We start from the raw sequence: 16,643 nt of genomic DNA on the forward strand, positions 1-16,643 counted from the left end.
CCCCTTAGCTGCATCAACCTACCGGGTATGCTTGCTGTGTCTACTGCTGATCCCCGGCGTTAGACGATTAGGTCCCGGTGGTCTAATGAGGACGCGGGGGAGCGTTCAGGCCTTCACTGCAGCGGCTTCCGGTGCGTCTCCAGCGCCAAAAGCAAGGACTGCCGCACACGATTCCCCATAAACGAGGAATCGCCTTACCTGACATCTCTATGCATCCGAGTACAGTGCGGACCTCCAGCGTCGCTGCTAGCTAAACTCCGCTGTGACCCGCTGAAATCATCAGAGACGTTACTGGTGTTGCGGCATCGGCGGAGGTAGAAGGAGTCGCAGTGCATTCATCTTATTAGGACGCTCAACACTGCTAACCCAGTAAAATAGTAAACGAAAACAAATCATAAAATAAAAGCTTGGGAATGCCAGAGCAGTCCCCTGTTCAAAAGGTGTGAATGAACTCCTGCTGAGCACCAACCAAAAAACTGAATGCCTGTGGCTGGGGACGGGGTATATTTAAGGAGGACGACCAGTGCATTCTGGGCGCTGAAGCTTTGACTGTTTGGTGCCTGGATCTCTCCAACCACATACCCTAATGTAGTTTCTATGGACCCTGAAGAAGAAATGTACATTTTTATTACATATATAATTACATTAGGCACAGAGGGCCTGATTCAGAGCCGGACGCTCTTTCAGAGCACTCGCTCTGAATCAGGGCAGCATTTTCTTTTGAGAGCCGGCCTCCTGGCCGCTCACTAAGCTGTGGGTGACCACCCACAGCTTTTACGAGCGGCCAGGTGATGGTCGCGACCATCGGGCTTGCAACGAGACCCTTGTGGTAGGGTCTCGTCCATCGCAAGCCCCAGTGAACTTCCGGAAGCTCACTACTGAGTGAGCTGGACGCTCTTTCAGAGCGCTCGCTCTGAATCAGGGCGGCAGTTTTTGTTTTTTTTTTAACCGGCCTCCTGGCCGCTCGCTAAGCTGTGGGTGACCACCCACAGCTTTGGCGAGCGGCCAGGTGATGGTTGCGACCATTGGGCTTGCAACGAGACCCTTGTGGTAGGGTCTCGTCCATCGCAAGCCCCAGTGAGCTTCTGGCTCTAATAGAGCTGGAAGCTCACAACTGAGGCTGCCCCCAAACAGCAGGCGTTCCTTCGGGAACGCCTCAGTTTGGCCAGCCACCCCCCTGCCCGCCTCCAACTCGGGGCGAACTGTCAATCACAATCGACAGCCGCCCCGTTTTGGTACGAGACCCGTAGTGACGCAGCGCGCGTTGCTGGCTGGGTCGCCGGCTCCGGCATGCGCAGTGGGGGACCATTGACCCACTTGCGAGCGCTGTGCAGTTCTGAATCAGGCCCAGTATACATACATTTCACAAATTATATTTCTGGCTGTATTTCTCATTAAATAAATCCAAATAATCTCACTGTGCTAAATTAATTTAAAAATAATTTGTGGCCAGTACTAGACAGCCACAGCTTTCCATGCCATACCATTCTATTTTTATCCCAATTTTTCATGAAGATTTCCATTGTAGCAGTCAACACAGTGTAATTGGCAGGACATTCCTCATCATTTCCTGCAGTCAGTGTTGCTGATAGATTTTCACTGTAATTATGATTATTACACTTTATATGGCGCCACAAGTGTTCCGCAGCGTGGAATACACTGCATACTTACCGACATCCTGGCAGCCCCCTCAGGTCGGTGCAGCAAGGGGTGTGGGGGTGGTTTAAGTGGGTGGTACGGGGGTGTGCCGGCGCAATTGCATAATCGTGACCCTGCCCCCCCCTTTATAGTGCTGACATTACCGGCATTTTGAAGCAGGGGGCAGGGCTACAATGATGCGATTCAGCATTGCCCCCAGACCGCACACTTTCACAGGCAGGCACGGCAGGGGAAGGGGGGGTGTTTGCTGGCCATTCCGGGGGAGTTGCGGTGGGCCGGGAGCAGCACCCGACTTTTGGGAGTAGGCTAGTACACTGTAATGCCATTGAATGCTTGTTTTGCAATCTGCAGTGCAACGTTTGGGAGGTGGAGCGGGGGTGTTCCCTGGCAGTGTTCTCGGAAACGGGAGCGTGTCACCCCTGTTTTCTGGGAGGGTCGAGGCCAGGGTCTGCGTGGGTGCACACAGCCTTCCTGGGCTCACTAGCTGCCAGGACCTGGCCAGGCTGCGGGAAGCTTTAGCTCCCGCAGCCTGGCCAATGGAACATCGACAACAAATGCGACTGATTGTCGTGATGGTTTCGATGGTGACCCCAGGCTGCGACCTGGGTCGCAGCGTTGGGATCACGCAAATGCAGCGAGGTGTGTAACACCACCTTCTGCATTCGCATTTTAAATGGACGGAATTCTGTCCATCACTGGGGGAGAGTAAATTGTTCTGCCGGCGGCTTTTTTTTTTAGACCGCCGACAGAGCAATTCAATTGTTGCTCTGTCGGGGCGCGATAGCCGCCGGCGCCGGCATTTCTGCACGCACTCAGAAGTGCGCAAGCAGAAATGTGACTGAAACACCGCATATAGCACACCCTAACTAGGAATTAAGATGGGTTTAGCAGTTTTAGACGGCTAAACCTCGTCTTTTAGTCGGCGAAGAGGGCGATAATTAATGAGCGCCCAGAACATTTCAATAGCAAACTGGGTGCTCATTAATTAGCATGCCCAAGAAAACAATTGAATCGCCCCCTCTGAATCAGGCCCTATATATTTTATAAGGAATAGCATGCTGTGTATACCATACATTTTGAGGATATTGGGATAGAGGTATTATAGCGGCACTTAACGTGCCGCTATACCGCTTCCTGCTTAACCTCTTTACCAAGGATAAGCAGGAAGCACTATCGATGAGATGTAAGAACATCTCATCGGCCGGAGAGGGGGAGCGTTAACCCCCCCTCTGGCGCTACCCGCTAGAGACAGCAGCGCATCAGCCTAGTGCTGATGCACTGGGTCTCTGTGCCGGCCGGCTCCACTGAGCATCGGCAGGATCTCGCAAGTATCGCAAGATCCCCACGTGCAGCCCTGGAGCCGGCAGCAGCCCCAGCATGGACAGCACTGTCCCTGCTGTGGGGATAGGCTAGCGCCAGGCTGTAGCTGTCGATGACGACAGCTACAGCCGGCCGAACGGTCATGCGGTATGACCGTTCGTACATGGCCCAGGCTATCGGCGCTGCTATCTTGTAGATAGCAGCGCTGATGATGACAGGGGCGCTTAGCGCCCAGACCCCCGATCATACATGGGGGAGAAGTGGTATCAGCGCACATAACGTGCGCTGATACCGTTTCTGGGCTTCGTACATCTTCCCCATTAAGGGAAATGTATTAAACTTTTGAATATAAAGAGTGGAGAAGTGGACATGTGGAGAAGTTGCCCATAGCAACGATCAGCTTGTAGCTAGCATTTATCACGAACATTCTATAAAATGATAGGTACCGGTAAAAGCTGATTGGTTGCTATGGGTAACTTTTCCCCCTCTTTGAAAGGTTTAGTAAATCACTGTCAAGTGTCAGCATGTTGTGCAAAATATCTGCTCACTTGCAAATAGGCCGACATAACGGAAGGGGAGCACATATGAGTGTGATGAACAAATACCGTTGTACACAAAATAATTTGTTGGTCCTCCACAATTAAAATAAACCAGTTTGTATATGACATTCATTACATATTGATCACTAATTGTGTAACACACCTTCACCAAAAGTTCCACAAATTAAATACTATCATAAAAAAAAGAAAATAGTGAGAATCTGCTCTTAGTAAATTATCAGTGACATGTAGCACTTTTTGTTGTATTACATGGTGAAGTGCACTAGATGGCGCTGTGGTCTTATATGGATGTGGAAGTGTAGTGCAATTGACCTACAAGGGATCATTACCTCCTCAAGGCTGCTGCAGCAGCTCCTCCTCCTGGTTCTCTGTCTCTTCCTTCTCACAACGCCGGGCAATGAGAGCAGCCGCACAGACGGCAATGAAGGTGTTTGTGAGTAGACGGCTTCCACCAGAGGGGCAGAAACTCTTATCCCAAGCTGAAAAGTAAGCTTTCTTTTCATCCAGAGTAGCCATTTCAGCCTGGGCACTTCTGCATTGTCCTTAGTTTACTCTGTGAATCTGTATATTCATTAACATGTTTTTTTTGGTAGTGTGTGTAACTTTGTTTTGTGATCATTTGTATGGTTATCCAAACATGAAGCTGGGTGCAGGTCATTGTGTTATTACATAAAACTCAGGTGCGAGTGGCACGATGTGTTGTTGCAGCTGCACGTCAGCCTACCCTCCAACATATCTCCATCAGGTACAGAATGCTCTGCTCCTGGACTTCCCACCTAATGTATGATTGCAGTCACCTGTGCTGAACTAGGTAATTGATGAGACAGGTGTTTCACCATCGGTGGCTGTCATTTATAAATGAAGAAGGAAGTCCAGGAACAGATCCTCTTGTACCTGGTGGAAGCGGTCATGTTGGGGGATCTGCATCATTTACTCTCTCTGGGAGAGCTGCCCTTAATTGATTTGAATCAACCTCCTAAGTGTCCCTCAACCATCTCACAAGTTGCCCTTTGTGATAAAGCGCAGTGTTTGCTTATGACCTGCTGGCAGCATACCCTAACACTGCAGCTTAGACTAGATCAGATGGATGTTATCGTATTTGAAGCACTTTGCTATATATACACCCTTCGCCATTCATTTAAGAAAATTACTAAAAAGGAAAAACTGCTTATAAATGCGAATTGATTTTTGATTAGTAAACACCGGGTGCAGTCATATAAATCAAAGATCTACTTATACCCCTTTCACATCGCAAACCCTGCTCAAACCCGGGATTTTGAACACTGGTTAAACCCGGCTGCGACCCTAGTCAGTCCTCTTTCACACTGCACCTTTGACCCAGGTTATTTCGGGGTTGGCCCACTGAACTTGGGTGACGGTCAGCCATGTAAAACACTATGGCTGTCATTACAATTGACTTTTTCAGGCCCACAAAGATAAGGTCACAAATGGGATGGGTGGGGACTGCTCACAGTATTGCAGGAATCATGGCTGATGGATTACCACTGTGTAGCTCTGAGTTCATGTCAGTGTTTGTGCTTACTGCTGTTTGATTCAGCCAGTGAGAGTATGATGCAGCATAGTGTACAGTTCACTTATTCATCACTCCAATTAGCCATCACTGTAATGACAGTAGTGGTATTAACCGCTTTCAGACTGCTGGAATGCTGCCTCTGCTGTTGTCTGCAGTGTGCTGCCTGTGTGTCTGGATGCTGACATCATCAAGTGAGACCCAGAAACATCCAATCAGCGTTGTTTGTGGAATGCCTGGTTTGATCCAGGTAGGACCTGTTCACATTGCACTTCAACCCGTGTTGTTCCCGTATTCAACACTGCTCGATTGCACTGTCACTAGACCCAGGAATTTTTTTGGAGGCGTATTTAAACTGCACCTCGACCTGGCAATATCCCGGGTTATTTTTGCGATGTGAAAGGAGTATTAATCTTGTGCTTGGTTCTTACTATGTGATATTTTGTTCGTACAGCGACGAACGGTCAGTGCATCAGCTAGTGTGACATCATACACAGATATATTTTGTTGGTCGTACATCTTTGGTAGATATGATGTGCCTTGCAGATATATTGTGCGCATCTGCCAGTGTGTACGGGCCACCCGCTGACTGACCTATTATACTGGCCGCAGGAACCGTTGACAATGGGCGGACAAATTTAAATGCCTGCCCAGTTGTGATGTCTGGTCAGCCATATCGAGCAGCCGATTGGTAAGTGTGTATGTTTACCAAATTGGTCTGCGTGACGGTCGGCTGGCTCCTGGGTCTCTCGGGTGTATACCCTGCATCACTCTATCCTTCATGTAGTGTAAGAGGAAGGAAATCCTATAGTCCTGTAAATAATCGAGAGGGCAAAAGTCCATCTGGAAAGCAGTATTTTCCATTCAGTATATGTATTTTGTGGCTTCTTTTATAAAGCTCACCTGGAAATCCTCTGTGTTCAGCAAGGTATCCATAAGCGATGGGCTCATGTGACCTGCTGTTACTATCCAGCCTCACTGCCAGTACTGTACATGTATTACTCAGATGGAATTGTCTGCACCATACTTGCCTACACTCCCAGAAAGGCCGCCGCCTCCTCTTGCAGCACCCAGTGACACCGCTTAGCGAGCGAAAGTGGGCGGTCTGGAGGGGGCGATGACGCAGTTCATGCTGAATCATGTCATCATAGCTCCACCCCCTGTGTTGTGTTGTGTTGTGCTGCAGTAGCAACAAGGCAGACAGATGTGGAGGTATCCTAACAGCAGATGCTGCTTCTATTAATTTCCTGAGAGCCATTGTGCCTGCTCTCTCACTTACTGTACACTACTTTGTATAACAGGGAACAGCAGAGGCAGCGATTTATAAGTGCTCCACTCTATTACCTGTACAATACCACTACTTTAACACAAGGCTAAACATTGTATTTGCTAAGCACTAATACATTTGATAAGTTTTCTATGTGTATTAACAAATGGATGTATACTGATTTAAACATCACTGTATAAGAAGTATATCCTGATTATAGTCCTGGGAAATACTGAAAACCTGCATTATCTGCTACAGACAGTCTTTTGTGAACTAAATGACATGCTCATACCTGGGATATACTGAATCTATGCTTGTGATTTATCTGTGACTCACAAATGAAATGTGGCATGCACAAATCCTGCTTATACTTAACATATGCTTTATTTGCATACATTTGGTCCTATGTGGTTTAGCAGCACTCAATTCAGATATAGGGGTACATGCAATAGGCTGCAGGTTTGAGACATCGGCGTGACTGTCCGATATTAAAGTAGTAGTCATTTAAAAGGCAAAAATAGGTTGATTTTGCCTTTAAGTGACTGGTACTTTAAGACATTGGGCAGTCTCGCATGGGACTCCCCGATGTCTCAAAGCCACAGCCTATTACACTTAACCCATAGACCGTCATTATTGACTATTCTTTGGTATGCTTAAACCTAGGATATACTGAATACATGCTCTGCCTGCAACATCTGGTTTCCTGTAATTATATTACGATCCACATGATTGTATATGGTATGCTTGGACCTGGGATATACTGAACATGGGATGCGGTCAATATCCCAACCATGGGGATTCCGACGGTCAGAATGCTGTCGCCAGAATCACAACACCTATCAGACGTAGCAGGGGGAGGGTTAGCGTTAGGCACTAGGGGGAAGCATAGGTTTAGGGTGTGGGGAATAGGAGGTTAGGTTTAGGCAATGAGGGGGAGGTTAGGTTAAGGGTAGGGAGAGGGGGAGTGTTATGATACCGCTGGGATCTTGAGCGCCGACATCCCGTACCATTCCCTGAATAAATGCCTTATGATTTTCCTATGATTCACCTATGTGCTTTACTTTTAAATGTATTGATGATCCCCACACTGCTGATTAACGTTCTTATGTATATTTATTGAACACCTAATAGACTCTAAAGCTGGCCACACATCTAAAGATTATCTGCCCAACCAGCCAACTGGACCAACCGTCCAACTTGTCTGTCCAACTCAAATGCTTCCCCACACATCTAACCAACTTTTCATCCAACCAGGCAACCTGCCAACTTTTTCATCAGACTAGCCAACTTCTGTGCAACTTGTGATGTCACAGAAGTAGGCAGAGACTGCCTGCCTACTTCTGCATGTTTTGAATAAATATATTATACACACACACACAATTGTTCGTGTTTAAATATAAATATATACAGTCAAGTGCATAAATATTGGGACATTGACAGAATTTTCATATTTTGGCCTCTATTCACCTCCACAATGGCTTTGATATGAAACAAACAACATGTGCTTTAACTGCAGACTTTCAGATTTAATTCGAGGGTAATTACATCCAAATCAGGTGAACGGTGTAGGAATTACAACGGTTTCTATATGTGCTTCCCACTTTTTAAGGGGCCAAAAGTAATGGGACTATCAACTCAAAAGCTATTTCATGGACAGGTGTGGGCTATTCCCTCGTTATTTCATTATCAATTAAGCAGGTAAAAGGTCTGGAGTTGATTCTAGGTGTGACATTTGCATTTGGAATCAGTGGCTGTCGACTCTCAATATGAGATCCAAAGAGCTGTCACTATCAGTGAAGCAAGCCATCATTAGGCTGAACAATCAAAACAAACCCATCAGAGAGATAGCAAAAACATTAGGTGTGGCCAAATCAACTGTTTGGAACATTCTTAAAAAGAAAGAACACCCGGAGAGCTCAGCAACACCAAAAGACCCGGAAGACTACGGAAAACAACTGTGGTGGATGACAGAAGAATTATTTCCCTGGTGAAGAAAAACCCCTTCACAACAGTTGGCCAAATCAAGAACACTCTCCAGGAGGTAGGTGTATATGTGTCAAAGTCAACAATCAAGAGAAGACTTCACAAGAGTGAATATAGAGGGTTCACCATTGGTGAGCCACAAAAACAGGAAAACCAGATTAGAGTTTGCCAAACAACATCTAAAAAAGCCATTACAGTTCTGGAACAACATCCTATGGACAGATGAGACAAAAGATCAACTTGTACCAGAGTGATGGGAAGAGAAGAGTATGGAGAAGGAAAGGAACTGCTCATGATCCAAAACATACCACCTCATCAGTGAAGCATGGTGGTGGTAGTGTCATGGCGTGGGCATGTATGGCATGTCCAGTGTAGTGTGGCTGTAGGTATGTCTGATCTTGGAAGCTATGCAGTGTTGCTCTTGGTTAGTACTTGGATGGGAGAGCTTCTGGGAATACCAGGTGCTGTAGGTAATTTTATACTGCCATAACATACTTTTCTATTACATTTTACATATAATTTTATCAACTTATCAATGAATTTACTTGAGTGAAGAAGTAAAAGAGGTCTAAAGTTAGTGGGTTTGAATACCTACAGCCACACCACACTGGACATGCCCATTCTCATCTGATCTTGGAAACTATGCATTGTTGGGCCTGGTTAGTACTTGGATGGGAGACCACCTGTGAATACCAGGTGCTGTAGGTAATTTTATACTGCCATAGCAGTCTTTTCTATTACATTGATAAAATTGATGTAAAATGTATCAATGAATTTACTTGATTTAAGAAGTAATAGAGGTTTAATGTTTTTGAATACCTACAGCCACACCACAATGGACATGCCCAATGTCATGTGATCTTGGAAGCTATCAAGTGTTGGGGCTGGTTAGTTCTTGGATGGGAGACGACCTGGGAATTCCAGGTGCTGTAGGTAATTTTATACTGCCAATGGAACTGGTTCCCTAGTATTTATTGATGATGTGAATAATGACAAAAGCAGTGTTTCGGGCAATATTATATGCTCATATTCAGTCAAATGCTTCAGAACTCATTGGACGGCGCTTCACAGTGCAGATGGACAATGAACCGAAGCATACTGCAAAAGCAACCAAAGAGTTTTTTTAAGGCTAAAAAGTGGAATGTTATGCAATGGCCAAGTCAATCCCCTGACCTGAATCCGATTGAGCATGCATTTCACTTGATGAAGACAAAACTGAAGGGAAAATGCCCCAAGAACAAGCAGGAACTGAAGACATTTGCAGTAGTGGCCTGGCAGAGCATCACCAGGGATGAAACCCAACGTTTGGTGATGTCTGTGCGTTCCAGACTTCAGGCTGTAATTGCCTGCAAAGGATTTACAACAAAGTATTAAAAAGTGAGTTAGATTTAGGATTGTTTAGTTTGTCCCATTACTTTTGGCCCCTTAAAAAGTGGGAGGCACATATAGAAACCGTTGTAATTCCTACACCGTTCACCTGATTTGGATGTAGTTACCCTCAAATTAAATCTGAAAGTCTGCAGTTAAAGCACATCTTGTTTGTTTCATTTCAAAGCCATTGTGGTGGTGAATAGAGGCCAAAATATGAAATTTCTGTCAATGTCCCAATATTTATGCACCTGACTGTGTATGTGTGTATATATATATATATATATAACTGCGGCACTCCAGGCTTTGAAATATAATAAACAAGCTGTATTAGACAATACACTGCTGACGTTTCAGAGCAACAGCTCTTTTTTCAAGGCAGCCAACATACAGCACATAAATAGTAAACTTACAAACACGTTAGGCATACTGTCTTACCTTAAATAGGCAGAGGAGATCCCTGGTCTGCTGCAGACCGGGCAGCGCGCGCCCACGCCGGGGCCTGCGTCTCGTCGAAATGTCGTCAGTCAGCCGTGACCTGGTTTCCAGGAAACCTGGCAGCGTCTCCCTGGTCTGCTAAGCAGACCACAGCGCTATGTAAACAATAAATACAAAGTGCGCATTGTAAATATCAAGCGCCCAACTGTCCTCAAAAGTAACATATTAATGAAGATCAGTGCACAGCGTTTAACACACCTGGCCAAAGTCACCTGGCGCACCGCTATAGGTAACTGCTGTGGAAACATAGACTACGTCTAGGAACATATAAAATCTACTATTGGATCCACACTGCACCCGTTGGAGTATCACAAAAACAGAAACATAGATAAATCGTCCCTTTAACCTCAAAGACCAATTACACAAAAATGACATATATAGACCATGGCGTTGAGTTAACGTGCAATTCCTCACATACCGAGTGGTACTATAGACATCATCTCTAAGACAAACAAGGGTAAGGCTTTGCTACACATGGCTAGTTGCAGGACTAAATGGTTTTCCTTACCCTTGTTTGTCTTAGAGATCGAGGGCTTCATTCAGAGGCGGCCGTACGGTCTACGACTGCACGGCTGCCTCGATGTTTGTCCAGTGCGCATGCGCACGAGGGAGCCGGCTCCTTTGTGTACATGCGTGAGACCCGCTACGACCGACAGTGCCGGTCGTAGCGGGTCTCTTTCCAAAGGGGGCGAGCTGTCGATGTTGATTGACAGCTCGCCCCGTTTGGAAGGCGGGCCGGGGGGATGGCAGCCCAAACGGAGGTGTTCCCATGGGAACGCCTGCCGTTTGGGGGAGGCCCCACTGACATCACTAGTGGATGTATGCGGACACTGCCGGCCAGTGTCCGCCTACTTATCGCTCAGTCGGGGGGAACTATCCCCCTACACTAGAACGATAGTTGGTGAAAATCAAACATGTTTGATTTTCACCAACTAGTTGAAACGACCGTTTCTGGCCGTTTTTCAGCGTGTGGGAGCAAACGGCTGACTATCGTTTGCTCCCACACACTAGACGATTATCATTCCAACCAGCCAACTAGTTGGCTGGTTGGAACGATATCGTTCTGATGTGTGGGGGCCTTTAAGGCAGTGTTAGTGCAGATATTTTGTTCTTGTTTGTGCTCATTGCACAACCATTGACCTTGAGAGGCTGAGTATTTGCTCATTTTGATATATATTATTCAATTTGTAAGTCAGTGTTTTTTCTTTTAATCTGAGTGTCCTTTGACTTTCTTTATCGTCTTATTGCTTCCACATATATTTTCGCTGTCTTTCACATTTGTCATATTGTCAGACTTCTCTGGCATTTAGAGAATCTTTACCAATATGGCAACTAGCCCAGGGTTATACGGAGATTGTCGATATCTGGTTTAATTGAGCTTATTCAGTGTGATAACCCACTAGGACTTTGCTTGTCCTTTATTCTCTCTGTTATAAGTGTACTATAGGTCAAAACAATTACTGAATAAAAATGAATGTCATAGACCTTGTAATGCTGTGATGTCTTGTGTGCCCTTCTTTAGAAGCACTTGTCACACCTATGTGTGGTTTCATACCTCACAACTGTCCTGATTCCAAATGGCCAGTCCCATTTTCCGGGCGCTGTTCCACCCGCAGGCCGTATTGTCCCGTAGTCAGGAGGTTAATGACACTCAGGCACCGCAGCAGCTCTGCTAAGCAGAGAGCAGTGCCATAATGCTGCACGCATGCGCGCTGAATCCATTTAGTGCAGGGAGAGGGCTAGGAGCAGCCCAGAAGCTGACGGAGTGCTGGACTCGCCCCCAGCATCACCTAAAACGGGCATGACTTGCGGACACGTCCCAAATGCATCACACAAGGATGTGGCCTAGCTGGAACGATGCCATGCCCCCTTTTTGGGCATGCGCTACTTCGGCGCGCGCAGGGTTCCCGACTTCAGCATCCAAAACATTGGGAGGCATGCGGCTTGTGTATGTATCTGTTGAGCAGAGATCAGCCTTGTTGCTCTATTTTCCCAAAATTTAATTAGACACCTAGGGCTCTATTTACTAAGCTTTGTTTGGCTGGTACCTTATCTCCTATCAGCTGCTAACTGCCATGTCACAGGCTGTGTTTGAAAAATGGCAGTTAGGAGCTGATTGGCTGGTACCTTTATCACTGTTCACTTTATCTCCTAACAAAGCTTAGTAAATAGACCCCCTAATGACTACATTGTGCTTATGTCTCTTTACCAAGTTATTTTTACAGTGAAAAACAAAACTCCCTCATTCAAATCTGTCATCTAGCCTTCACTAAGGGGCCTATTCATTATAATTTGTGGTGGCCACAAATTATAACCATTTGAGACTTAAGGGGCTTATCCATTACGCGACCTGAAAAACTGAACGTCTAGCGTTCAGTCCTTCAGGTCGCCGGGTGCGGTGCCCACACTGAACGGCGTTCACTGGACATCATTCAGTGCAGGAGACCGACCTCCTATCTGCTAACATGTGGAACCTGACAAGCGTCATTAGGTTGACCAGCATGTTCGGCAGATAGTCTGGGTCGGCAAGGACCCAGTGTGCACGCGCATCACTGGTCCTTGCCGGCTATCCATTACACGACTTTGTGAACAATGCATCCAAAGTCTCCTGGTTTTGATCGGATCGTTCAAAAAGTCGTGTAATGGAGAGAATAAAGGAGCCTATCTTCACATATTTGTGATGCCAGTTAGACACTTCTTCAAAAAAAAAACTAAAGCTGAGCAATTGATTTGCCCAGTTTAGAAATGTCTTGCTGCTGCACATGTTGGTTATTGATTGAATAAATCAGCAACCCTGTATATTGTAGAAAGCATTGTCACCAGTGTTTAGTGTTCCAGTCTATTGCTAGGAACGCTGCTGCTCTACTGTTATTTTCACAGAGGTTACCAACCACGTGCTAAATAGTACTGGGGCTATTTATGACCCCATCAAACTTCTACTGTATCACGGCACCCACAGCCCCAGGTTGAACTTGTTGCATGCATGGCTACATCACAAACCTAGTGGTTCCCCTTCTGTCCAATGCTGCACCAGTCCTGTGCTGACCTGGGGATGGTTTCACTATGGCAAGAGAGCCCAATGCTTGTCGTCTTCTTGATATATCGGAAACCAGCCCAGGCTGGTTTGAGATTTGCTGCCAGCTGAGGGGTGATGGGGGTGATCTCATTTATTTTCCTTTGCTGTAAATCAATATTGCTGTGATACAACAATATTGCAAAAGTTGCCATGAATCATGGATTTTTATCCAAATTCATCAATGTCGCATAGAACAGAGTTCCTGTCGTTTTATTCACACCCAATTCTACTGTTTACTCAGTTTTTTCTTACCCTGCTTTCATGACTCTGTCAGCTCTCCAGATGTGCTTAGGACCTGATTCAGACCGTTCGCTAGATGTGTACGCTCGCTCCCAGCATATGCAAATTTGGCTAAGTGACGTCAAGGCAGGCGATCGCACGGCAAGGCATTAGCACGCCCACTATGTCTTGGTGTGCAATCACCCTATGTATGCAGACGCCCACCAGACTGTCTTTAGACGCCCACTAGAGCACGTCATCTCCAGGAAGTGTATGCAACCATCGTAAGTGAACGCAGCGCTTGCGGTTGACTATATACTACCACAAGCACTGCGAGCACTTCAGTGTATAATTCAACCAGATGACGTGTGCTATGACGCTGCCTGTTAATTATGCACGCCTCTGAAACGGCGTGAAGATCCACTCCCCCGTTTCTAATGGCCTGCCCCTGTTACCACCCACAAACGGCTTGACCTGTCATTCATTCAGCTGGGCTGTCTATGCTGGGCGAGCGTACGCTTCCCGATCGCTCGGACTAGTTCGCGCACTGCGATGAATCAGGCTCTTACTGTTCATTCTAGCACCCAGCGCCTGTCACAACCCATCTAGTTCCTCTTTTCTGTATGGAGTGTCGCTCTCTGCTCTGGTGCTTCTCAGCTGATGCCACAAACTGCTTAGATACAGACCATAGTGTGTTAGAAGCACCAAAGCATAGAGCGACACCCCAGGCGGGAAAGAGGAACTGCACGGGTTATGACAGGTGCAGGTTGCTAGAGTGAACACTATGTGCTGCACTGAGGGATCTTGCAAAAGATTTTTTTTAGAGCAGGGTGCTGATCACAGAGGAGGACATATTTTAATTTTGAAGGTCGCATTTTACCTGCGCGTGCCTTAGGCACAAGTGTAGAAAAAGTGGCGGGGGCTAGCATGGAGGGGTGTCTTCTAGTGGCTCGTCCTCATTTCCATCACTCTGGGGGTGCGCCCAGCATTTAACCAACCCACATGCCTTTCGGACTACCCCAAATGCCCCCTTCAAAGAGTTGGATACATGCAGGAGGAGTGATTGCCGTTCAGTCTGTCCACAGGAAGATAAGCTGATCTGTGGAGCTGGTAACTTAAATGGCTGCTCTTTTCTGGCATCTCCTTCTATCTGGAGACAGACTGGTGGGCTACTCTCCATCTGTCTGCTGTAGCCATCAGCTGCTTCCAGTCCCCATGAAGATGAGCTAATATGGTCTCCCTTCAGTGGCGTCTCCTGTCCTGAGTCCTGCTATCTGGAGACAGACTGGGGGCTGGGTTTGCTACGGCGAGCAGAGGCAAACCCAGCCCTTGTTTCTTACTCTGGATACTTCTTCAGTCAAATGTGGACAGACTTCAGAAAGAGGGTGTGCTGGTGCGGGGAGGGACCAAGTTCACCGGAGGCAGAGCGCAGCGGGCACACTTAAGGTCAGCGGGGCACATCCAAAAGTCAGGACACATTTTGACAGTGTAAAATCGCGCAGGGCGCGACACCGTGCTAAAAAAGCCTAGTGGGAACGTTATGTTTTGTCAAAAGGCCATGTACTGCTCTAAAGAGCCAGTGCGTAAAGTCTTGACCTTTCGGACTGGGCTGCCTTACAATTAAAATTATTCAAAATTGTAGTCTCTTCTTTAAAAACATATACTTTCAGTGATCGCGCTGAGCGAGCAAAAATGTGGGTCCAGGGACCCCTCACTTTAAAAAATTGGGGTCCTACTCCAGTTTCTGGGTCTCATCACAATTTTTTGTCTCACTGCCTGTAGTGTGTAACGTGCTATAGTGCATATTTTGCACTGAGAATGACATGTGGGGTCTATTCACTAAACCTTGGGGAGAGAGAAAATGGAGAATGATAAAGTACCAGCCATTCAGCTCCTAACTCATTTTTCAAACACCTGTAAACTGACAGGAGCTGATTGGCTGGGACTTATCTTTCTCCATTTTATCTCTCTCCAAGGCTTAATGAATAGACCCCATGGGGAGAATGGAACAGGGGGCACAGGGGTGGGAAGGAAGAGTACACAGTAGAGCAGAAGAGGTACAGACATGTAGAGAGGGTAAGAAGGGCACAGGATAGCTGAAGGGATACAGATATGGGGTGAGGGTAGGAGGGGGCACAGGAGAGCATAAGGGGTACAGACATGGTAAGAAGGGCACAAGAGAGCAGAAGGGATACCTACATGTAGAGAGGGTAAGAAGGGCACAAGAGAGCAGAAGGGGTACAGACGTGGAGAGGGTAAGAAGGGATACCTACATGTAGAGAGGGTAAGAAGGGCACAAGAGAGCAGAAGGGGTACAGACGTGGAGAGGGTTAAGAAGGGCACAGGAGAGCAGAAGGGGCACAGACATGGGGTGAGGGTAAGAGGGGGCACAGGAGAGTAGAAGGGGTACAGACCTGGGAAAGAGGAACAGAGGGCACATGGTGAGAGTACAATTTATTTATTTATTTTACAGTAGTTGCTATAATAAACATGTGCTAGCTTTGTACACCACAGCCTGCCCCAACAGTATTATAACAGCAGGATACCAGGGTCTGCTTCCTTATATAATAACAGGACACCACAGTCTGTCCCACCTCTATTATAAATAATAACAGGATTCCAGGGTATGCTTTTTTATATTTTCTAAATATCTATTTTCGATCAACAGCTTGGAAATACAAACTGCAACAATTAGACAGTGACAGAGTGCATCCACTGTTATTCTGTGGAATAGTGCGCTAATGTTTGGTTAAGAATAGCAGCTTTGTTAAAATATAAATTATCTAAGACCTGGAACAAAGAGCGCTTGTGAATAGTATGTGCTTTTTGGATTAAAACATGAATAATGTGTGTTCGCAATACCTGTAGAGATAAAAAAAAAAAAGTTAGTTTATATCCATGTTTATAAAGCTCTTTTGTTTGCACATGTTTTGATAGTCCTGTGTGGGGAGATCAAGGTTCCGATATTGCCAGCTGTCCGCCTCACTGAGGTGGCAAAAGAGAGCTGTCTATCTGTAGCTGCCTACCTTGTCAGTGATGTGCTGATCGCGCCGGATGGTTCCTTCTTTGTCCGTCTCGCTTGTTCGCCCGATGGCGCTGTGATGACATCTCTCCCACTTCACAGGTGGTATGCTTTGTGATGCAGCAATGTCTTTCCTAGAA

General features: G+C 46.4%; 1 protein-coding gene and 1 pseudogene across 1 annotated transcript in view; both read left to right on the forward strand.

Moving 5' to 3' along the window:
* Positions 1-3,841: 3,841 nt before the first annotated feature.
* LOC148454917 (glyoxylate reductase/hydroxypyruvate reductase-like) overlaps positions 3,842-16,643 on the forward strand; it is a 33,886-nt gene continuing 21,084 nt past the window's right edge. Inside the window, exon 1 of the mRNA XM_088460056.1 lies at positions 3,842-4,025. Coding sequence (XP_088316182.1) covers positions 3,937-4,025 — 89 coding nt within the window. The 5' untranslated portion in view covers positions 3,842-3,936. The remainder of the gene's footprint in view (positions 4,026-16,643) is intronic.
* LOC148454918 (5S ribosomal RNA) lies at positions 8,910-9,028 on the forward strand (annotated as a pseudogene).

The sequence above is a fragment of the Taudactylus pleione genome, unplaced genomic scaffold, assembly GCF_031769625.1.
Source record: "Taudactylus pleione unplaced genomic scaffold, aTauple2 ptg000967l, whole genome shotgun sequence".
NCBI lineage: Eukaryota > Metazoa > Chordata > Amphibia > Anura > Myobatrachidae > Taudactylus > Taudactylus pleione.